At 42.0% G+C, this 24379-nt stretch overlaps 2 protein-coding genes across 2 annotated transcripts in view; one reads left to right on the forward strand and one right to left on the reverse strand.

Moving 5' to 3' along the window:
• The first annotated feature begins 8725 nt into the window (after positions 1-8725).
• Pdha1 (pyruvate dehydrogenase E1 subunit alpha 1) lies at positions 8726-24308 on the forward strand. Its single transcript, XM_005074236.4, has 11 exons — positions 8726-8895; positions 14003-14062; positions 14712-14885; positions 16703-16829; positions 17622-17713; positions 18392-18484; positions 19418-19573; positions 19808-19879; positions 20806-20873; positions 22029-22137; positions 22595-24308. Exons 1-11 carry the CDS (start codon positions 8839-8841, stop codon positions 22757-22759), a joined length of 1173 nt encoding a protein of 390 aa, XP_005074293.1. The 5' UTR covers positions 8726-8838; the 3' UTR covers positions 22760-24308.
• Positions 23203-24379, reverse strand: part of Map3k15 (mitogen-activated protein kinase kinase kinase 15) — a 128805-nt gene continuing 127628 nt past the window's right edge. Inside the window, exons 27-29 of the mRNA XM_040744122.1 lie at positions 24064-24164; positions 23911-23987; positions 23203-23590 (exon numbers count right to left, since the gene is read on the reverse strand). Coding sequence (XP_040600056.1) covers positions 23518-23590; positions 23911-23987; positions 24064-24164 — 251 coding nt within the window. The 3' untranslated portion in view covers positions 23203-23517. The remainder of the gene's footprint in view (positions 23591-23910; positions 23988-24063; positions 24165-24379) is intronic.

Consider the following 24379-nt stretch of genomic DNA (forward strand, 5'->3'; position numbering starts at 1 on the left):
GAGGTAGAGGCAGGTGGATTTCCAAAGAGAAACCCTGTCTCAGAGAAAAAGAAATAAAAGTAAAAGAAATAAAGTAATAAAAGATAAATAAATAAGCCACGCAAAGATGGAAAATACACAGAGAGTCTGGATACTGTACGCTATTGTGTTTTTCAGTTTTTTGATTGCTCAGGAAGGAACAACTGCTAAAGTACACTTGATTATAAATGCTGCTGAATTAATTCAACTTATATCTTTTGAAAATGCCTTGACTTCAAATTTTAAGTATAAGGATATGTTACTTCGAAAAGGAGTTTTTGTTTATGTTTCTACAGAAAATGAAAAGCTGAGGATTCCTTCCAGGCTTCTGTGGTTTGATGAACCAAGACCCCCGGAAGCAGTGGATCAGATGTTCCAACAATTGAAACAGCTAAGATGATGCAGTCTTACAGACTCTGAAAATAAGGACTTATACAGGTTTCTGAGTTTTGTCATGATCCCCATGGTATGAACAGCGCCCTCTTCCAGCAAGAAGCAGTTTGGAATGAGCGACGTCCTAATTCCCATCTTGTTTATAAATCTTTGCTTTCATTTAAATGGGGTTGTTTATAATTGGCTAATGATCACAGCCAATCTCTTATTAATGGTAAAAAAGGGAATTATGTTATGGGTATGGTTTTTCATTTATTGATACAAATTCAAGGTCAATTTTATGATGTGTATATTTCTCCTCTTGATTAAGTATTGTGCTTATACTGATCTTTTAAAATGTAATGCATAATTGAATACAGACTATAGATAGTTACTTATAATAGTCAAAATTTATAGTTAGGTAAGTTAGGTTTTCTAGATATATAGAGATGTATTTGAGACAGATAGATAGTCTTCAAACCTTTCAAAGACCTTCAGAAAATGGCATTTAAAATGGTTTAGGGTTTTTCTTGACAATGAGAAATGTCTTCTCCTGGCAGCACCAATTACGTCTGAGAGAAAGATGGGCATCGAAGAAACTCATTATGGAGTCTGCTTTCAACATGGCAAGATTAGCCATTTGGGCAAGAAACTGCTCTTGCCTGTACTGCTTGACTGTTGTTGTATAATCTGGACATGCAGGACCCACAGGAAAGTGACTGCTGAACTCAGTCTTACAGGGTTCCTGCTTCATGGAAGAGTCTACGAGACCTTCTGCAGGACAAAGAAAAATGACTGACAGACTTCCAATGCAGATGGACAGTTTGAAATTTCCTGCTTTGCTGAGAAATCTTCTGGACACATTGTGGCCTATGGGCTGAAGATGGATGCCCCAACGTTATAGAGGAACTTTGGGTGACTGTCCAGGTAGCAAGATGTTTCTGTCAATCCTAGTGTTTATATATTATCCTTCTGGGGTCTTTGATGGAGTTGAAGACAGATAATTATGGTTTTCCTTAGTTATGATAAAAGATAAGCTACATATAGAACTTTGGACTCACAAGGATGGGATGGATGATATTTTCTTTAAATCTTGCTAAATGTTGACAGACAAAATGTTGTAACTGTGTTCTTATGTGATAACTTCTGTTATATATAATTTGACTATGTTAAAGTTAAGACCTTTCCTTTTGTTTAGACAGAAAAGAGGAGATGATGTGGGAAGTCTTGTGATTATGTCAATAAAGCACTGTTGGGCCAATAGGAATCTAGATAGGCGGGACTAGGAGTCCAGGAGGACTCTGGGAAGGAGAAACACAGAGAGTCAAGATGTAATGCCATGGGGAAGGAAGCCCGGAACTATTCTCCGGTAAGAGAAATACTTAGATTAACAATTATGGGGTAATTACTTAAGTCAGAGCTAGCCAGTAAGAAACAAGCAAGGCCAATAGCTTCATAATTAATATAGCCTCCTGTGTGTTTATTTGGGACTGATGAGGCTCTGGAACCAGGCTGGCGGGAAGGCTTCTCTCAAAAGAAAAAGCTTCCCTTTACAACCCCCTCTTCCACAATGTTCCCAGAACCTCAGTGTAGGGTTTGGGGTGTAGACGTATCAATTGGGACTGGGCACATGATAGTCAATTGTTCTCTGCATTTTGATCAGTTATGCTTTCTCTTATGGACTCTGTCTGCTGCAAAAAGAATCTTCTTTGATGAGGTGTGAAAGCCACATGTATTCCCTGTAAATGTTTTTTTTTTTTTGGTTTTTTGAGACAGGGTTTCTCTGTATTGTTTTGGAGGCTGTCCTGGTACTCACTCTTAGACCAGGCTGGCCTCTGCCTCCTGAGTGCTGGGATTAAAGGCGTGTGCCACCAATGCCCAACTCCTGTACATTTTTTGAACCAGGAAGATTGTAACGTCCTCTTTAGCTGATAGAAGTTTGAGTGGATTCCCTATGTGGTTTGGAGGCTAGAACATTGCACAAGCATCAAGGTACTTCATCTCCTGTTAGGACATGCTTTGATTGAGTTCCCAGTTCTCAGTGTGACCCCATGTTCCAAAGTCCCTCCACAATGGCATCTATGGTCTCCTTAGGGGTTGTGAGATTGGCATATGAAGACACCATAATTTTTTATGGTAAGGGAAACAAAGAACTACTCTGCAACAACCATTTCTTTGTCTTTTTGTTGAGTGTATACAAAGGCAAAGAAAAGCTGTGATTCTTTTCCTTAACCAGTTGCCAGAATTATTATCAATCAGATCTTTGCTGCTAGGACTTTCTGGTGATATGGTTAAGGCCAATCAACTTTGGCTTCTTGGTGCCTGTGTTAATGACTCTTCTTTCATGCTAAAAATCATGATTCCTAATGACATTTTTTGAGACAGGATCTCATGTTGCCTAGCTGGTCTCTAACTCACTGTTGTCACTCGTTAAAGATGAGCTTCTAATCTTCCTGCCTCCGTCTTCTAAGTGCTGGGATTATAGGCTTGAACCATCATGACAGTTTTATGCATTCCTAGGAATTGAACCCAGGACTTCTTATATGCTAGGCAATCTCTCTACTATCAATAAGCTATATTCCCAGCCCCCAATGATGTTCATATAATTATATCCACTGTGTGTGTGAGTGTGTGTGTGTGTGTGTGTGTGTGTGTGTGGCCTTTGATTTAATCACCAGCACCAATAATAAAATCTAATGTGATCCCACCCATAGACAAAGAACCACCGGCAACTAATGACTTCTGAGAGAGAGAAAGTTAGCCATTTCCAGGGATGAGCTCCCTAATTGGTTATCTAATACAAAGTGTTATCTCTGAAATAATATACACACAAGCCACACTAAATGGACTCATAGGGTTGTATTAAATTTTTTGTATATATGTAATGATAATAATAATAAAAAGAGGAAAACAGAAAAAATAATAAGAGGCCATCAATTAGAGGGAGGAGTCATGAGAAAGCTTGGAGGGAGAATAGGGAAGGAGTAGGAAGTGGTCTAACTATATTTTAACTTACAATTTTTCAATAAAAATGTAATTTTTAGGCCAGCCTGTTTTACAAAGAATTCTAAGATAGTCAGGGCTACATAGTAAGACCCTGTCTTAATAACAACAACAGCTGGTAGCGGTGGCACATATCTTTAATTCCAGCACTCGGGAGGCAGAGACAGGCGATCTCTGTGAGTCCTGGGCCAGCCTGGTCTACAAAGCTAGTTCCAAGACAAGCTCCAAAGCTATAGAGAAACCCTGTCTTGAAAAATCAAAAAAAAAAAAAAGAAAAGAAAACCCAACAATAATGAATGGTAAGTGAGAATAGTTTATATATACTTATATATAACATATATTTATATCTATTATATACTTTAAAATTTTTAAATTTAATTTAGAAATAAGCTTGCAGCCGAGCGGTGGTGGCGCACGCCGTTAGTCCCAGCACTCGGGAGGCAGAGGCAGGTGGATCTCTGTGAGTTCGAGGCCGGGCTGGACCGACAGCCTCCAAAACAATACAGAGAAACCCTGTCTCGTAAAACCAAAAAAAAAAAAAAAAAAGAAAAGAAAAAGAAAAAAAGAAATAAGCTTGCTTCACATGTCAATCCCAGCTCCCTCATTCTCCCCTCCTCCCCTGCACCCCACCAACACCTTCACCCCCACCAATCCCTACTCCGCTCCCCAGGGAGGATGGGGCCCTCCATGGGGGATCTCCAAAGTCAGTCATATCATCCTGGGCAGGGCCTGGGTCCCCCCCCACCGTGTGTCCAGGGTGAGAGAACATCACTCCATGTGGAATGGGCTCCCCAAGTCCATTTGTAAGCCAGGGATAAATACAGATCTACTACTCCAGGCCCCATAGATTGCCTGAGTCTCCTCACTGACACCCAAATTTAGGGGGTCTGGATCACTCCCATGCTGTCCTCCCAGCCATCAGTTTGGGGTCCATGAGCTCCCCCTTGTTCAGGTCAGCAGTTTCTGTGAGTTACACCAGGCTGGTCTTGACCCCTTTGCTCATGACTCCTCCTCTGCAACCGGGATCCAGGAGTTCAGTTCAGTGTTTAGTTGTGGGTGTCTGCCTCTGCTTCCATCAGTTACTGGATGAAGGTTCTAGGATGGCATATAAGGTAGTCATCAATCTCATTACCCAGGAAGGGTATTTAAGGTAGCCTCTCCACTATTGCTTAGTTTGCCAGTTGGTGTCATCCTTTTAGGTCTCTGGAAATCTCACTAGTGCCAGATCTCTCCTTAAACTTATAATGACTCCCTCTATTATGGTATCTCTTATCCTGCTCTCCTCTATTCTTACCACGACTCAAACTTCCTGCTCTACCAGGTGCTCCTCTCCCCTCCTCTTCTCCCCTCTCTTTTTCCCAGCTTCCCCTTCTATCCCCCATGCTCCCAATCTGCTCAGGACATCCTGTCCCATTCCCCTTCTCTAGGGTACCAAGCCTATTTCTCTTAGGGTCCTCCCTGTTTTCCAGATTCTCTGGCAGTGGGATTGTAGGCACTCCCCTGCTCCATGTCTAAAATCCATATATGAGAGAGTACATACCTTGTTTGCCTTCTTGTGACTGGGTTACCTCACTCAGGATGGTTTCTTCTAGTGTCATCCATTTGCCTGCAAATTTCAAGATCCCTTTGTCTTTTTTTCTGCTGGGTAGTACTTCATTGTGTAAATGTACAACATTTTCTCTACCACTCTTCATCTGAGGGGCATCTAGGTTGCTTACAGGTTCTGGCTATTACAAATAATGCTGCTATGAACATAGTGGAACAGACATCCTTGTTATATGAATGTGCATCTTTTGGGTATATGCCTAAGAGTGGAATTGCTGGGTCTTGTGGTAGACTGATTCCCATTTTCATGAGGAATCTCCATACTGATTTCCAAAGTGGATGTACGAGTTTGCACTCCCACAAGCAGTGGAGGAATGTTCCCCTTTCACCCCATCCTCTCCAGCATAAACTGTCAGTGGTGTTTTTGATTTTAGCCATTCTGACAGGAGTAAGATGGTATCTACCAGTTGTTTTAATTTGCATTTCCCTAGTGGCTAAGGATGTTGAGAAATTTCTTAAGTGTCTCTTAGCCATTGTAGACTCCTCTATTGAGAATTCTCTATTTAGCTCTGTACCCCACTTTTTAATTGGATCCCTTGGTGTTTTGAGACTCACTTCTTGAGTTCTTTGTAAGTTTTGGAGATTAGCCTTCTGTCAGATGTGGGGTTAGTGAATATCTTTTATCATTCTGTGGGCTGCCTTTTTGTCTTGCTGACTGTGTTCTTTGCCTTACAGAAGCTTCTCAGTTTCAGGAGGTCCCATTTATTAATTGTAGATCTCAGTGTCTGTGCTAGTGGTGCCATGTTCAGGATATATATATATATATATGTATATTATTTTCCCCTGAGGATATATCCCACTGAGGAGGAGGTATAGCCACTTTTCCCTAGTATTAAGTAAGTTGAGGTCTCTTTGTGGGTTATGCCAGCAAGTTGATATATGATATATTGGTTTGTTGCATTTTACTTTATTGTGTGCTGTGGTTATGTTAAACCTTCATATAGTAGTTCTAGTATCATAAACGTCTCTAGACATAATCCCTCTACCAGCCTGGTGCCAGCACATTAAAGCCAGTTCCAAATGGTGACTTTTATAGTTTTGATTGTTCTGTTTTCTGGTCAGGGACAGGTGGCAGGGAGGAAACCAAGGACATTAAGGACTGTGGAGTGCAGAATAAGTCCTGAGCGAATGTTGGTTGTTGACAGGAATGCATCCATGTTTAGGATCCCATGCCTTGGACCCATGGGTGTGGCAAAGCCTTCCCCAGATGAGGTTCAGAGGGACAGCACAGCTTTGCTCTGGTGGAAGTGCGAATGTTGACATGACTGTAGCCTAAGATTGCTCCTCTAAGGGACTTCTACCTATATTACTTAAACCTGTCTCCTTATTCATACGTATACCATAACCCTACTCTTTATTCATCTCTATACAGTATTCCCACTGCTTTGATTCAGATGTGTAAAATATACATACTGAGGTTCCAGGTAGCAGTTGGAGACCACCATCGGAATAGCACAACCCACCATATCCCAGATTTTCTGTATGTGTCTGTCTTTCATTCCTCATCACCCCGGTTAGGTCAATTCCAGAAGCTGTGCAGAGCATGGCTAAGGACTATGCTTTGCCCAAAATTCAGCTTGAATGAGAACTTTAAGGAGATTTGCAAAGAAAAAAAAACAAAAAACCATACAGGATCTCCAAATGTCCAGAGAAACCCACCATAAACTGGAGAGCACAGTGAGAGGGATTAGAAAACAAAGCTCCTTTTTACAATTTCATCCAAGACAAAGGAGCCCTCCTTTCTCAAGACATCTGCTCAGGTCCCCATAAAATAAAATGGCAATAAAATGCAACAAACCAATATAATCATATATCAAGTTGCTGGCATAATCCACAGAGTGAACTCAAGTTACTTAATACTTGGGAAAAGTGGCTATGCCTGTATATCCTCAGGAGAATTTTTTTTGGTTTTTTGAGACAGGGTCTCTTTGTGTAACTTTGGAGCCTGTCCTGGCACTTGGTTCGTAGACCAGGCTGGCTGAGTACTCACAAAGATCTGCCTGTCTCTGCCTCCCAAGTGCGGGGATTAAAGGCGTGTGCAACTACAACCAGGCTCTATTGACAATTCTTACCTGCAATGGTCACTATGTCTTTGCTATGTGGTGATCCCCACCCCCTCAGTCTGTGTATATTTGTGTGTGTGTGTGTGTGTGTGTGTGTGTGTGTGTGTGTGTGTGTGTGTGTGTAGGCCAGAGGTTGATGGTGTGTCTTCCTCAATTACTCTTCATCTTTTCTTTTTTTGAAGTGGGATCTCCAATTTATCCTGGAGATTAGCAATCAGCTGGACTGACTGACTGATCAGCAAGTGCCTGGGATCCTCCTGTCTCTGCCTCTCCAGTACCAGGATTACCAGCACCAGCGGCTATGCCCCATTTCTTTCAGCATTCCTTTTACAACAATGAACTGGGATTTCACTGCAAGGAGATGTTGATTCCTCCTCTTATTCACTTAAGTATTTGCGAAAGATTCATGGCTATTTCTTTCCCATGGGTTATAATGTACCACTATCTGCACTCATTTCATTCTTCACCCTCTGTGGATGACAGAACAGGACAGAGCAATGACCAAGATGTCAGTTCCAGGAAGAGGGGACAAATCAGCCAAAGCATATGAGGGACCTTGTAAGAACTTTCAGCTATTTTTTTCCTTCCATGTTGCATTGACCATAGGAATTATAAGTTAAAATATTAGAGTACCTTTTATCCTGGGTTCCCAAGTGACCTCATAGAAATGGTCTGGACAATCCATGCCGGATATTTGAGTGGAAAAGTCAACTTCTATTTCTCTGATCCAATGATAATTTGAGGCTAACTTGTCAAGGCAACATAAACTCCTCTACTGTGGCTAATACAGTCCAAACGTTAAGAAATCATCTGCACATTTCCCTTGTTCTCCTAAAGTCTTGTGTCCTAATCTTTATAGTGTTTGGGTAACAGTGACAAACAGGAGACATGCTTTTCCCAAGCACAATGGACAAAAGAATTGGTTGTCTAAAACTGACTTCCCCATGAATAGAAAAAGCAAGCTAACAGAAAGTCAAAGAACAAACAAGCGCTAAGGCTGAACTTATCCTTCTATGGTCAATAATTAATATTTGCTTTCATTTACTTATTTTTATTTTTGAGACATTCTCGATAAGTAGCCCAAGCTTGCCTTGAACTAAGTAGCCAGCCTGGCCTCCAACTCTGGCTATCATCTTACTTCAGCTTCCCTAGAGAAGGAATGACAGGCATGTGCCACCACACCCAGCAACATCCAACTGTTAAATCTATTTTTATTATTCTCACTCAAGTCAACAAGGGCAACATTTTGAGGGTTATGTGATCTTTTAAAAGGCAAATTAGTGGCAGAACCATTTCTAGAGACCAGATGGTCTGCCTTTCAAGCCCTGACACCACGGGTTTTCAGTGTACTGGTACAGGGTTGCAAAGCTGCACCACCAGCCGGACCGGCCTTCACCCCTTCACTGTGGCTTGTGGTGGCCAGTGCAAGAAAAAGGCCAAGCCTCTCTGGGGCCCCCCACTTTCCCACGCAGGCGCCCTGAGGGTCCCGCCTCCTCACCCGCTAGCCTCGCGTAGTGACGGAAGGCGCCCCCAGCTCCACCCCTTTTTGGTTAATTCTTTAATGGGCGGCCGCAGGTTCCTTAGATGGGCGGGACCTTCGCCTGCAATCATTCTAATTGGCCCACAGACTGGCGCGGCGCATGATGTCGTTTCGACTCCGTCACTGCGTTTAGGGCGTGGTCTCAGCTCAGGGCGCCTCAAGGAGACTTGGGGACGTCCGAACCACTCCTTTTGAGTGCCCGGGTGCCGCGGCCACCGCGTGGGTCTGCTGCGCTCCATGAGGAAGATGCTCGCCGCTGTGTCCCGTGTGTTGGCAGGCGCTGCGCAGAAGCCGGTGAGGCCGCCAGATCCCGGGAGGCTGGGGTGGGGCTCGAGCCGGCCTGAGGCGTGGCGGGAGGAGGGCGGTCCGGATTCCCGGAGAGCTCGGCCCGGTGCTGGGACGATCTACGGAGCTCGCGTGGGTCTCCTGCGCGGTGCATGCCGCGCCGACCCGGGGAGGGGTGGCTTGAGAATGGGCCCCGTCGGCCGGGCCTTCCCCAGTCCAACTGGCAGAGCTCGCCGGCTCCCCAGCAGCGCCCCAGATCCGCCGGTTGCTTACAGGACACCAGGAGGCGGAGCTTGGGTTTGCTCCAGTCTCCATGGACTCCGCTGACTTGCACTCTCCTTGTCATTGCTCTTGGCCAAGAGGCCACGTAAGACGAACTAAAAAGCTCGCAATCCGGAGAGTCTGAGGTTCCGTGCGCACCCCGACTTCATCGCTTGCTAGTCTTGAGTCCTTACCAAGTACCAACAAGAATTAAAAAGAGTTTTTCTTTTAATCGTCCCAGGAACCAGTTTCCTCATCTCTGTAATGGAGGTACTAAGAACGCTACCTCGTGGGTTATCTTGAGTCAGGGAGTGGCACGTGTGCCAACCTGTCTGCCTGGCACCTGGCGCTTATGAGTGCCCAGCTGGGTGAGCATTTGTGGATCATCTACCTGTGCTCGCTTCTGAGTAGGGTTCATACGGGGTCAGGCTCACGGAAAACAAACTTCCTCCACTCCCTGCTCATCTGCGTTTTTTTGGGGGGGGGCAGTCAGTTTTCGAGCAATCGAGCAGAGCCCAGAGGAAGCCGCCTTCACTCTTAAACACACAGGGGCTTAGAGTTCAAAGTAGCGAAAGAAAACAGCAATGATTTCCGGAGGACACGGATTAGAGGTTAAGACTCACTTATGGCCCAGGCTTTAAGAGGTGTCTAACACCTAAGCTTTTAGTATTTTGACCTCTAGCCTAGCCACAGAGAGGTTGCATTTTCTTGGTTTAACAGCTACCAGGCTTTGACTTGTCATTCTTGTTCTGTTGATTTCTTCAGGATTTGATGCAGTTCTTAGTTTGGGGAGGTTGTGGAAAGGTTGAAAGTGTAATTCTCTAGGAATTCCATTAAGTAATATAAAAACACCGTTTTATTAAGTGAATGCTCCATTAGTGTTTGAATCGTCAGTAAAGCACACTTAGTGTGTCTTTGCTTGTGTGTAGGCCATTTATTGAGCTCTTAGTATGTGCCCTGAATTCGGTCAGGATATTCACAGATGTTAAAACTGCATTATTAATTTTTAATTGGTTTGAACAAGTTCCTTGTGTATAGAAATGTTAGTTGAAGGGAAATGTGTTTATAGCTTGGAAACTGGACATGAAATAAAGATGAAAACTAAAAGCTTTGTTCCCCTCATCGGAAAGGGGAAAACCCAGCTGCTCTTACTAAATCTTAAGTTTCAAGAAGTTGAATTAGAATCTTAAATCAATAAAAATACTGCCTTCCACTTTTAAGACATGTGCTCTCCTTTTGGAGTATAGAGGGCTGGGAACTCCTTTAAATGTTAAATGCTAGACACTAAGCTTAAGTGTGTTTAGTTTCCTTTGTTCACCTTACAGCAGGAAAAAAATTGAATTCTAGAGTTGAATTCACCATAGAAGGAACCCAATTATTTTGCTCACTTGGTGGTGTTATGGGGTAAACTCTCCAGTAGCTAGTTTTTTAATTCTTTTTTGACTATGTATTCCAGGCTGGCCTGGAACTCAGATCTGCTTACCTCTACCTCCTGATTGCTTGCATTAAAATCTTGTGTTACCACATCCGGCTTGCTAAGAACGTCTGGCTGTTAGTTTTCTTTGTGATTATACTTGTTGCATGCTAATTAGGAACCACTCCTGAAGCCTTTCAGAATTTTAGAAACTTAAGTTTCACCTCAGAGTAGACCACTAAACTCTAATGGATCTTTTTATAGTATGCAGTTCTAAGTAATTGCAGATTTCTTTTTATTTCGGCCTATGTAATACAAAATAGCTCCATCTTTAGGTTTTCGTGTTAAACACGTGAAAAGACTTTTACATTTAAGCCTTGCAAAAAGATGGTTACAAATAGTAAGCAGTGGCTCTTCAAACTTGTATAACTAGAGCTGCAGTGGCCAAGGGATACTCAGTGGGGGAGGGGGCTAGGCACTTGCTTCTGGATAGCTAAGATACTGTGCCTAAAGTTAATCCCTATTTTCCTCTGAGGCCTCTACCTGTTTTGTACCTTTCCACTTTTTATTAGGGAAGTGTGGAAACTTACTTCGGTTTTGAATGTGAAACTTTGAAATGGATTACAAAAATGTGGTTTTACTTTTAAATGAGGTGAAAGAGAGAACTACATTTAAAATTTTTATTCTGCCTTATTGTTTGTATTTGTGATGTTCCCTTTTGTGAGATTTTTACTACCAATGTCTTTTTTTTTCTGGCCCTTGCTTATTAGGTAAGGTTTTTAATTCATGTTGGTACAGTCTGAGAATTCTTAAATACTTTTGAAAATTCTTTCTGTATTTAGATACAAGTTTTTATTTTATTGAATAAGTTGTTCAAGGTCCCTGGGAAAGGAATTTCATTAGGCTCTGAAGTGGAGCTCAGAGTATAGCATATGTGAGGTCCTGTGGTCAATCCCCGGCCCCCAACAAAAAAAACCCAACAGGAATCCCATTTAAAGAGAATTATTTTTGCTTGCTTGTTTTAGACAGGATTTCTCTGTGTAGCCTGAGTGTCCTAGAACTCAATCCGTAGATCATTAAGAGAGATCCACCTGCCTCTGCCCCCTGAGTGCTGGGACTAATGGTGTGCCCCACCATGCCCAGCTCCATAAATTTTATGTTTGAGAAAGAACTTATCTTTGCTACCAATGCCTGGCTGGTTTGTGAACAAAAAAATAAATAAATAAAAAGGAAAGGGCATGACTGTTCCTAGGTATGATTGAGATTTTATCGTAGGTATGTTGGGAGAGCATAGTCAGAAGTCGGGATATTTGGGATAGTCCAGAATGGACATGACCAGAATGAGTTGGGCTGTGTGGAGGTGGCTGAGGGGAAAGGGAGAGAGGAGAACCAAGTTGCAGCAGCCAGGAGGCCAAAGGTACCAAAAGGGAAGGGTAAGCACAATGTCTGGATGATGTTGGGAAGAGCCTCTGAGGGAAGGGCAGCCCAGCCCGAGAGTTGGGGACTGGGGGATGCTGGGGGGACCTGGCTGGCAGGTCCAGCTTTGGTATGTTAAATAGGCACCTAGGCATTTGGTGGTGTTTGAAAGTTAAGTTTAGTCTCTGCCTTAGATTGTTCCCCAAGTTAGTTTCTGAAGTTGTATCTAGAAACTTAATTTTGCAGTAGAATAGCTATTTCTAGCTCCACAAATACTTTTGTTGAGACTGGGTTTCTTGGCTGTCTTGGAACTCACTCTGTAGACCAGACTGGCTCTGAACTCACTGAGATCCGCCTGCCTCTTCCTCCCAAGCGCTGGGATTAAAGGCATGTGCCACCACCGCCCCGCCACAAAATAATTTTAACTGCCAAAAAATAGCACAACCATTTGTTTGCTTCTTGGTTGGTCTCAGGTTTAGTTTTTTCTACATTTTTATCTTCACTTTAAGATAGCTATGTTTACACATTCTCTCCACCTCTGATTTAACTGAAGCATTCATTGCTGGGATTTAGTTATTTTTTTCCTTGGGTATTGTCATTGCCTTTGGCTTTATCAGCTAATACAGCAGTTGCCATATTGTACCCCTCCCCACCTTGTGTGCATGGCTTTGCAAATTTTCCTAATTTCAGTTACTCTTGTCAGGTATGGTCTGAAAATACTCAAGAAAAAGTTCCAGAAAGAAAGAATTTATTAGTTTTAATCTGTGTGCTATTCTGACTAGAATGACATAATCTTAGACTGTTCAGGTTAGATTCGTATGAAATCATTCCTTTGGCCAGGTGTTCACTCTGTATACTCCACCCACCCCTTGATTAGCATCAGATCAGCTGCCTTGGTGTCACAATACTCACACATGGAATTAGGTGTTAGCAGTGGTGTTAGGCTTCTACTGAGGGTTTAAGACTATATCCTGTGCTTAGATAAATAGAGGCTACCTGCATGCCTGCAATTCCAGCATGGGGAGGTGGAGGCAATGGAAAAGAGCGAGAGAGAGCTAAGTAGATTTTTCACTCTGCCTGTTGGCTCATACTCTTGGAGGTATAGCTAGTATAGTGATCTTAACTCCTCACCAAGGTCAAGTTCAGTGCTACAAACTATATTGGGTTACATATTAAGCATGCTTTTTTATGGGATCTGGTAAATATGCTTTCCGTATTCAGGAAAAGAAATGATGCTAGTTTACATGTAAGTAAGTGGCTAGAATAGAATAATTGTTTATGTTGTATTCTGATTGTTCAGTTGTGAGGGTAGAAAGAAATCGGTAACTGAGTAACTGAGCCACTCAAACCAGTCGGGGGAACACTGTTTTAAGAAATAGTCTTCTGTTACGGGGCTTCAGGTGGAGCCTACTCAAGATTTAGGCTGCTCCTGTTATAGAATGGCTGACCCAAGTCCGTTGTTTTTGACAAGTGTTAACATGTTTTTCACTAAGGTATTTATCTCATACTTTAAATAGCTGTTTTTCTTCATTGGGTGTATGTCATAGAAAAGTAGCTTGCCTCAGATAGGGATTAACAGGTATTTTTATTTGCAGTATTTTCAAATAATAAATCTTAAAAAGCCTACATCTAATCTAGTTTCTTCAGTTTGACTGGTTATTATGCTCACTGAAATTGCTTTGAAAACAAAGTGGAAACAGGATAGTTTTGACATTTGCCACTTTTTCCTTTTTGTCTTCAGATAGTGATATGGCTGTGTTTAAACTCCCAAGCAGCCAGGTTGTGGTAGTGCACACCTTTAATTCCAGCACCTGGGAGGCAGAGGCAGGCAGATCCCTATGAGATCAAGGTCAGCCTGGTCTACAGAGTGAGTTCCAGGACAGCCTCCAAAGCTACAGAGAAACCCTGTATCTATAGGCATGGATTCATGATAGTAATGACTTGCTCTTGACAGTATAAAACAAAAAGTAATGACTTTATTTACATATGAGTAATGACTTTATTTACATATTTTTTGCTTTCTAGGCAAGCAGAGTGCTAATAGCTTCTCGTAATTTTGCAAATGATGCTACATTTGAGATTAAGGTAAGAGGTGTTTCACTTGGTGTTTCTAGTTTTTCACAGGTACATTCAGTTTCGCTTTCAAGGAGTATTTTGATACTGGTGCTTTGAAGATGGAGTCACTTTCTTTCAAATATTCTAGAATCAAAGGTTCAGAGTTTAGCAAGAATAACTTGCTGGTAGTTTAAGGGAGAGAGGCTTGAAAAATATACCCTGGCAGGGGTGTCCCACCTCTTAATGTTCTGACATGTTGTCATCTACAAATAAATATGTTGGGTTGACCCAATAGCTATTCTGGCACTTGGCCCTTCTTGAGCCAGAGGTTGGGTATACCTGTGGTATGGGGTGTGTGAGTTAGTGAAACATTGATGACCATAAATTTAAGGAATCAGAAGCATTTCGAAGCACTGGTTTTGTTTTAGAGACAGAGTTTCATGGAGCCTGGGTTAGTCCCAAACTCTAGCAAAGGGTAACCTTGAATTCTTGCTCCTCCTGCCTTCACCTTTCAAGCGATAGCATCAAGGTGTGTGCTATCCCACATTATTGAAGCAGTGCTCAGGCTTGTGTTTCCTTGCTGCGGTTCAAGTTGTGTATTATTTGTGTGGAGCTGGATCTTAGAATGAGTCAGCAGTATTTGTGGAGTAGTAACCGGGAGGTGACCACCTTATTTCAGAGATGTGACCTTCATCGGCTAGAAGAGGGCCCTCCAGTCACCACAGTGCTCACCAGAGAGGATGGCCTCAAGTACTACAGGATGATGCAGACTGTGCGGCGAATGGAGCTAAAGGCAGACCAGTTGTACAAGCAGAAAATTATCCGTGGTTTCTGTCACTTGTGTGATGGTCAGGTAAGTGGTAGGTTTCTCATACAGATGTGGGTGTCGTTAGGATACTTAAGTAGGTTTCTTTCTCTGTGCCTGCCTTCCCCTGTCATCCTTGACTTCCACTTCACCCTAGGCTTTTAAGATTAAAAAAAGCCCCGCTTATTTACTTATTTCCTTGTGTGGGGGGTATGTATGTATGGTGGGGCGGGGTCAGAGGACAGATTGCAGGATTTGGTTCTTCCCTTTGACCATATGGGTTCCAGGGATTGAACTCAAGCTGTCAGGCTAGATAGCAAACTCCTTTACTTACCGAGTTCTCCCTCTATGTCTGCCCTCCCACTGTCCAAGAAGGCTTGAAATTCCTGGAACTTGACAATGCTACCTCATTGCCCAGAATGCTGGGATTATTATAGGCATGAGCCGTCACACTTAGCTTTAAATATGGTTTTTGTTTATTGGTTTTTTACCCTGCTTCTTGGGTCAGAAGGATTTGAAATAGGGATTTCAGAATAAAAGTTAGAATGCTAGGATCCACTATGAATTTTGAGCATAAGAATTCATTCATACTTAGCATGTCTGACTTTTCTATCAGTTCTTAGAATTTTGAAGTTTTTGCTACAACAGCTGGGTGGTGGTGGTGCACGCCTCTAATCCCAGCACAAGGGAGGCAGAGGCAGTCGGATCTCTGAGTTCAAGACTAGTTTGGTCTACATCAGCTAGTTCCAGGGCAGCCTCCAAACCCTGTCTTGAAAAACCCAAAAAATTGCTAGAACCACTTATCTCCACTGACTACATTCTTGGGAAAAAACTGTTTTGTTGTTTTATGTATGTGTGTGTTAGTTCCTTTTTGTGACGAAATAGTCAACAGAAGCAATCTAAAGTATTTATTTTAGCTCACATCTTGAAGGTACAGTCCGTCTTGGTGGGAAGGCATGGCAGTAGATGCTGAGATAGATATTGAATCTGCAGTCAGGATGCAGGGTCTGAACGCTACTGCTCACCTTGCTTTCTTTTTTATTCAGTCTGGGATCCTAGGCAATGGGGAGGTGCCATCCACATGTAGGGTGGGTCTTCCCACTTCAGCCCAAGAGACTTCTTCATGAACATACCCAGAGATTTGTCTTCTAGGTGATTCTAGAGCTTTTAAGTTGACAGTTACTCCCACAATGTGTTACAGCACTGGCTCCAAATTCAGAAGCCTACAGGAGCTAGCTAGACTAAATGAGTGAAGTGAGCTATGTGTAACAAGATGCGGACAGTGTGAGATGGATCAGTGGAGTGTCAGGATGGCTATGCCCCACCCAGAGAGGCCATGACTTGGTTCCAGTCAGTTACTTCCATGTGGAGACACAGAAGGAAGGATTCTTTGGTTTTCATGCATTCTATGACTTTTCTAATGTTGACATCTGACTGACACATTATATTTTTATACCCTGTCAAGGCTGAAGGCAAGGCATATTTGTGGATTGGTTATGGCTTCTGGTTTGAACCTTACCCTCTACTTTGTTTTTTGATGAAAAATAGTTATTTTCTTTGAGTTACTAATGACAAGTTTATTGATCCTTGGGGTTTTTTTGTGCTTGGTTTTTCTTTTTGTTTTTGTTTTGATTTTTTGAGACAAGGTTTCTCTATATTGTTTTGGAGGCTGACCTGGAACTTACTCTGTAGACCAAGCTGGTCTCAATCTCACAGAGACCTGCCTCTGTATGCCAAGTACTGGTATTAAAAGTGTGTGCCACCACTGCCCAGCTTGATTCATGGTTTTTTAAATATCGGATCTGTAATGGAGACTTTTTATTCAAAAATAAATAGTGGTATTGCTTCACGGTTCTTCAATACAGGAAGCCTGCTGTGTGGGCCTGGAGGCTGGCATAAACCCCACGGACCATCTCATCACAGCCTATCGAGCGCATGGCTTCACCTTCACTCGGGGCCTACCTGTCCGAACAATTCTTGCAGAGCTAACAGGTTTGCTATGGATTTACAGAGAGGGATAGTGAGTGAAGGAAGTTTTCAAATACCTCCCATGAAGTTACTAAGCGTTAAAAGTTAGTGGTTACAAACTTTAGAAATTTTGGTTTTGAAACAAGCCTTGTGGTATGATTCCTGGTACCTCTGATGTGCCTCTGAGTAAACCATTTGTGAAGTCATCTGGCCCCTCAGGTAAAATTGGAAAAGCATAGCCCTGTACAGTGGGAATAAGGTTTGCTCTCACTAAAACATGAGAAATCTAGCAGAGAAAGTAAATTGGGTTGAAGTGCTTTGTGAAATGTAGACAGATTCTAGACAATGTGTTTAATATTCATCTTTTCTATGACTGTTTTGAACCTTACATTATTCAGTGTGCCAGACTAGAAGTGAAGTGTGTGTACTCCCTCTGAACACAGTGTCAAAAATACTGCATTAAGCCAGGTGTTGATGGTGCAAGCCTTTAATCCCAGCACTCTGGATGCAGAGGCAGGTGGATCTCTGTGAGTTCAAGGCCAACCTGGTCTACAGAGCAAGTTCCAGGACAGCCTCCAAAACAATACAGAGAAACCCTGTCTCAAAAACCAAAAAAAAAATACTGTGCAAAGTCTAAGGTAACTAGGTGATTATTGAGCAAGCACCATTGGATTAGCCTAACCTTCTTATCCCAGACAGAGATGAGGTATGTGTTTTCCCGGAGACAGGTGTTTAGACAATTGGCTTGTGTGTGTGGTGGTTATTGCTTTGCATGGTTGGTTTTTCATGCATGGGTGTGTGTGCTGTCCTTTCTAGGACGAAGAGGAGGTTGTGCTAAAGGGAAAGGCGGATCCATGCACATGTACGCCAAGAACTTCTATGGAGGCAATGGCATCGTTGGAGCTCAGGTAGTTGAGGAAGAACACATCCTTTAGTATACTTGATCCTGGCCTGTGACTTCACCCAGAGAACTTCTCTGAAGGAGTTCGATAATTTGGGAGTTTGAGTTGTCTTTAAATACGTATTGCTTCTCATCTTACCATTTGTGTAGTTAATAAGTGGGTTTGGGGTAGTGATTTAAAGTTCATGGTTTTGTTGTGTTTTATGAGTAAGAGCCTATAGCAGTAGAGCTATTCCTTCACCTTTCTTTTAATATTTCAGTAAAATTAATGGCTCATTTCCTGGGCCCAATTACAAGAGAGCAGCTTGTTTAATTGATAGCTTAATAAAAAATCAAAAGCCTTACTTTCATCAATAGGAAGTCTTCATTCTCATAAATTAATGAGACGTGTGAAACAAAACAGCATGCAACAATATCTACTACAGTAGGTCTTTTATATATATAAATCTAGGTTTCATTTTTCATCTTGTTGGGATCAGCAATTCTTTGGGTGCAGAAATGTTAAACAATATAGGATTTATTCATGTTTTGTTGAAAATAACAGGATAGGTGAATAGTGACGGGGTTGGGAATGAAGACTCGAAGCACTGATTTAGCTTCCCAGATTCTCTTCAGGAGTTGAAATTTAAATGCATTTTAACTGATTAATTCCTACAGTTCCTTTCTTGGTGGTTGTTTATGTTAGGTGCCCCTAGGAGCAGGGATTGCTCTGGCCTGCAAGTACAATGGAAAAGATGAGGTCTGCTTGACATTATATGGTGATGGCGCCGCTAATCAGGTAAGTGCATCTCTTAATTTGCAATACAATTGCTTTTATTTCCAAATTGTGACTGGTCATATTTGGATTTATTAACTGAAATAGCACTTCATGTGGCTGACTCACATGAGAGATTTACCTCTTGACATGGGTTACCAGAGCCTTCCAGGGGCACATTCCTGTGAGGAAACTCCTCTTTGCAAATATGTTCTGTTGTGGAAGATTTTTTTTATTCCTTTTTAAAGATCTGTTTATTTCTAGTTTTGCCTGCATGCATGTTTGTGCACTGCATGTGTTCCTGGTGCCAATGGAGGTGAGAAGGTCCCCCGGAACTGGGGTTAAGGATGGCTGTGAGCTGCCATGTGGTGCTGGGAACTGAACTTGAGTTCTCTACAAGAACAGCATGTGCTCTTACAGCTGAGCTATAGGTCCATTCCCAGTTGTTAAATGCATCCTCCATTCCAAAGCAATAGTGTGATAAGAGGAGGCTCTGACTTTCTTGGACTCCAGGGCAAAGCCAGATTCCTATCATGTCTGAACCTTGGCTCTTGGTTTTTTTGCTCATCCTGTCTTGGTCTTAGTAGTTACCAGTCTCTGGGTGGCATTTAGTGCGACCCTATCTGAGATGCTGAATCTCAGATGCTGCTGGTTCACTCTGATTATCTGGTCAAGTGAGTGTAACAGGTTAATAGCAGAGTATAAAACCAATTGGTAGCTCAGTGCTTCTCTGTGTTCCTCTTTGCAGTGTGGTCTATATTAGTAGATAGATCCCCAAGATGTATTCTAGTCGTACAAAACCCACATTTCACAGCCAGCACATGCTCCTTTCCCTCACCACTGGAAACTTTGTGCAAGCTTTCTGTGTTAGGCAGAGCAACAGCTGTTAGAAATGGTAAAAACATCTAGAGAAATAGGCAGATTAAACCACTCGAACATTTTATATAATACTTTCAGGGTCAAATATTTGAAGCTTACAATATGGCAGCATTGTGGAAATTACCTTGTATTTTCATCTGTGAAAATAACCGCTATGGCATGGGGACATCTGTCGAGAGAGCAGCGGCCAGTACGGATTACTACAAAAGAGGAGATTTTATTCCTGGACTGAGGGTAAGGTTCCTTATTGTAGAGACAAAACTATACCCTGTCAGCTAGATGCTCTATAGTTCATCACATTACTCCTGAGTAGGTCATTGAAAGTTGAATGGGAGGGCAAGAGGTGTGTGGCTCAGTGGCAGGGCACTTGCCTAGCACGTGTGAGGCCCTGGATTCCGTTCTTCAGCACCATGGGAAATGGATTTGGACAATTCATGTACGTTCTGCCTCTCCCATCTTTATTAACAGGTAGATGGAATGGATATCTTGTGTGTCCGAGAGGCAACAAAGTTTGCAGCTGCCTATTGTAGGTCTGGTAAGGTAAGATGAGATTATAGGTTATAAGTTTATAATGATATTTATTTCAAAGTTAAAAGAAGCCTTTCCAGATGGCTGTTGGCGCTATCCTGGGGTAATGTGAGCTCTTTAAGACAAGCAGAGTCCAATGAGAGAGCATGGTCTTGGCTCACCTGGTTTCCTTGGCATTTTGCCTCTGTCTTCACTTTTACAAGCTGTTTTGTCTTTTGGCTTAGTTAATTATGTGTTCCCATCCCTCTGTTATAAGTCGTTTGATCCCCACAATACAGTTTTACTTACATAACAGGCATTCAAATGCAGTCTATCTTGCTGCTTTACCTGTCAGTGTATGGCAGTGAGGGAGAGTGGAGCAGAGACTGGTTTAAAAGGTTCAAGTAGCTAAAAATAACTAGCAGTTCTAAGCATAGAAAATACGTCCCTGCAGTATACTTTTGGTAAAATTGAGACGGATGAAACATGAGATAAATAGGTGTTAAGAATCAGTCCCGACTGGGTGGTGGTAGCACATGCCTTTAATCCCAGCACTTGGGGGAGGCAGAGGCAGGCAGATCTCTGTGAGTTTGTGGACAGCCTGATCTACAGAGTTGAGTTCCAGGACAGGCTCCAATGCTACAGAGAAAGCCTATCTGTGGAAAAACAAAACAAAAAAAAGTCAGTCTGTCTAGGTGGTGGCACATGCCTTTAATCACAGGACTTGGTGGGGATCGCTGCATTTGAGGCCTGCCTGGACTACAGAGTGAGTTACAGGACAGCCAGAGTTGTTATACAGAGAAACCCTGTCTTGAAATACATCAGTTAACCAATAAACTCTTGACAACTCAATTGATACAAAGAAGATGGATAAGAATGTATTGGATGTTGCTGGGGTCTTCACTTGAGGCAACAATTCTTGACACACTTCCCCATAGTCTTTTAACTATCTGTTTTAGGGGCCCATCCTGATGGAGCTACAGACTTATCGTTACCATGGACATAGTATGAGCGACCCTGGAGTCAGGTAAAGTCATGGGGTATCTGAGTGTGGTTCCTATGGTAGGTGGGCAGGCTTTGAGGTACTTAAAAATGGTAGAGTACTTCATCATGGCTCTTACAATGAGATAAAATTATTTTGTTGACATCAAGTGGTTTTGAGTCTTAGTCTGAAAGTAGATCCCAACAATGTATGTTATGTGTTAGCATGAGCACTAATTTTAAGAGCATTATGTAACTAAATTGAAATGCAGAACTGTCAAGAGAATTATTTGGGGGGGGTTCATTTAGTTTATGTGGGCATTACCCCAAATTCAGGCATGGCATATTCTTACCTGTAGAGCACTGAGATTGAAAATCTCACTGGTAGGGAAGCAAGGCTAACTGCCACATGGAAAGTTTAAGTTGTTCCTTTTCCCTTAGCTCTAGTGCATAATTATGAATTAACAGGCTTGACACAGTTAAGAGTAGTCAGTTTAGTCAAAGTTCAGCCACTGTAGAATTGACTAAGGCAGTAGCTCTCAACCTGTGAGTTGCAATAACCCTTTCCGAGGGGGTCACATGCCAGATAGTTTAAACTATGATTCATAACAGCAGCGAACTTAAAGTTATGAGGTAGCAATGGGGATAGTTTTATGGTTAGGAGTCGTCACAACATGAGGAACTGTACTGATAAGGGTTGCAGTATTAGGAAGATTGAGAACCACTAGACTAAGGGAAACAAAAAATTAGGTGGAAAGTGACTTTTGTGTAGTAATTGTTCCATCATATAGAACCCTTATATTTTGTCAGAAACCTGGTATGTTCAAGATTTTGCTAGCAATGCCGCTTTGGGGTCTTTGTATGATGCTTCAAATCCTATAATTATCACCACTGCCAACTCTCTCTTGTCCCATCCATGTAAAAACTTGAGGCTAACGAGGGTTAGAACTGGTGACCCTTTCTTCCAGATCAAAGCAAATGAAAACTTGGCCCTCATCAGAATGCCTATGAAGCCCCAAGTTACAGTGAATAACTTTTATAAGAGATGCCTAACAGCCTGTCACCCCTACTATTCCCACGGTGATATTGGCATTATTAACTTGTTCCTCTCATTCAGAAATACACTCCTATATGTCACTAAGCTGTCTGCTTTATAGTCACTGTTCTTACGGGTCTGTTACTGCCTCTCCCTTCCCCATAGTTACCGCACTCGAGAAGAAATTCAGGAAGTAAGGAGTAAGAGCGACCCTATTATGCTTCTTAAGGATAGAATGGTGAACAGCAATCTTGCAAGTGTTGAAGAATTAAAGGTACAGTTGCACTTGGGGCTTTTAAGTTTGGCTTTAAAGGTAGGTTCTCTGTGACCAGTTTCCCGTACCTGATGGGGGCTATTGTTTTTTGGTCTTTCTGCTGAGAACTAAGAGTTGAAGGGCAAGGGCTATGACTCGGTTGGTAAAATGCGTGCTGTACAAGTATGAAGATCTGAGTCTGGATTTCCAGCACTCACATAAAATGGTCACAGTGTTGCATGTGTACAACCCTAGCTCTGGATAGAGGTGGAGAGTGTAATAGATGATACCTGACATCAGCCTCTGGTCTCCATATAGAAGTAAAGAGTTTACAGTTAGGCCGCTGCCTAAGATTAATAAGTGTATTAGTACAAAAACTTGGTTTCCCCCCTTTTTTCTAAAACTATCCTTTACATGCTAGTTGGTTCCAAAGCTGCCCTTAATTGAAAAATCTCTTGCATTGTATTCTGGTGTTTAGGAGATTGATGTGGAAGTGAGGAAAGAGATCGAGGATGCTGCCCAGTTTGCTACAGCTGATCCAGAGCCACCCTTGGAGGAACTAGGCTATCACATCTACAGCAGCGATCCTCCCTTTGAAGTGCGTGGTGCCAACCAGTGGATCAAGTTTAAGTCAGTCAGTTAATGGGAAACGGTGAAATGGATGGGTGTTGGGCGTTGATCATCCACTGTAAGAACAGGAAATACCCAAAAAGTCTTGAAAACATGTAAATTAAGGAAGAGTAAGTTGCATGCAGTTTGTATGTTGTATGCAGTGTATCCATGTGAATAAGAGTGTATTGGATTTGTATAGGATTTAAAATATGTAGAGTTTAACTTTCCCTCATCAAATCCTACAACAGTTACTAAAAGGAATAACTGTGCCACTTCTTGTTGTGTGGTCATAGATAGCTGTATGTCCTCCAGGAGGCATGCTGGAATTAATGCAATGCACGGGGAGAGGAGTAGCATGCATTGTGGAGGCTGACATCTGTTGGCACCGATCATCATGTCTCTGTGATCAAAGGCTATAAAATCAGGCATTTTAAAACAAAGGTACTTCAAAGGTAAAATATTTTAATTTTCCCATTTAACAAACACAAACTTGTATTCCCATTGCAAGGCACACTTTTTTTACCTTTCACATTTAAGTATTATGCTTTATCTTTCCAGCAGTTGCTATAAGGTATGTTGACTTTGAAATATAAGCCTCTAAGAATTTAATACATTAGATCATGGTTGATGTTACATACAATCCTGTTTATACACAAGGATGACCTAAATTAAACATGCTCGAATTAAGGGAACAGGGGTCCTTTTGTGTAAATGCAGGATTTGTGTGTACATGAACAGAAGCTTTGGCCATAAGCAGGTAGGGTATTTGCATATTCTCTCCAGCTTGGCTCAGTGTGAGGACTCCTGTGTTTGTCTTCTGTGCTGGGAGACTGCATGCCAGAGTCTACAGAGGACACCACCGCTGCAAAACAGGAGTTTCCATAAGAAAAGCAAATTTGAAAACAGCCACCTCACAAGTAGGAGAAACAAGCATTTGACCTACAGGATTACATTTGCCAGCTAGTCTTTCAAATATAATCTCTAACTTATTGAGTGTGCGTGTCTTTGTCTGGACCTGGTGTCATAGAAGTGTTGGTGGCACTGTGTAGAGGTGTAGGCATTTAAACAAGAGTGGAAAGATAATTTCATTAAGATTGAAGAAAGCTACCAGCATTTTGTTGTTCTATTTCATTTTAAAATGTTCACTAACACCTATTATTCAAACCATTTGGAAGCTTTTACCGTAGTCTGAGGCACCTTAGGTCTTCCTTAGTAATATCATTGAGAATATCAGAAAGTGTATAATCCTCTTCAACAATCTGAAACAGTGATTCAGTGTATGAGATAAGCAGCTTTTCAACAATACCATAGGAATACTTTGATTTAGGAATTTACCTTTTCTATTGTATTTGCATCCGCCCCTTGTAGTTGCAACCAGTCTATAAGCTCTCTGTCTGTTCCCAGTTCATGAGGAGGTGCCGGATTCTCTGTACCACCTAGGATTCCAATTTTGTTTTATTGTATAGTACTGTATAACCATAAACTGCTTCAAAAGTTACAAAGTGGATGTAATGATGTATCCAAACAGAATGTAAATGTGATGTGAAAAAGAAATGAATAAAACTTTTTTGATTCAGCTACTTTTATAAGTCTTGGGTTTCCTTCCCAGAGAGTAAAGTCATCTCTATATAGATTCTTTAGTAAGTTTGGA

The sequence above is a fragment of the Mesocricetus auratus genome, unplaced genomic scaffold (assembly GCF_017639785.1).
Source record: "Mesocricetus auratus isolate SY011 unplaced genomic scaffold, BCM_Maur_2.0 Super-Scaffold_100003, whole genome shotgun sequence".
Classification (NCBI taxonomy): Eukaryota; Metazoa; Chordata; class Mammalia; order Rodentia; family Cricetidae; genus Mesocricetus; species Mesocricetus auratus.

What these genes read in the sequence shown, in the direction of transcription:
- Pdha1 (XM_005074236.4), top strand. Translation starts at nt 8,839, where the DNA reads ATGAGGAAGATGCTCGCCGCTGTGTCCCGTGTGTTGGCAGGCGCTGCG. An exon ending in GTGATGGCGCCGCTAATCAG is followed by an intron (nt 18,485 to 19,417) that starts GTAAGTGCATCT and finishes TAATACTTTCAG; the next exon opens with GGTCAAATATTTGAAGCTTA. An exon ending in ATGAGCGACCCTGGAGTCAG is followed by an intron (nt 20,874 to 22,028) that starts GTAAAGTCATGG and finishes CCTTCCCCATAG; the next exon opens with TTACCGCACTCGAGAAGAAA.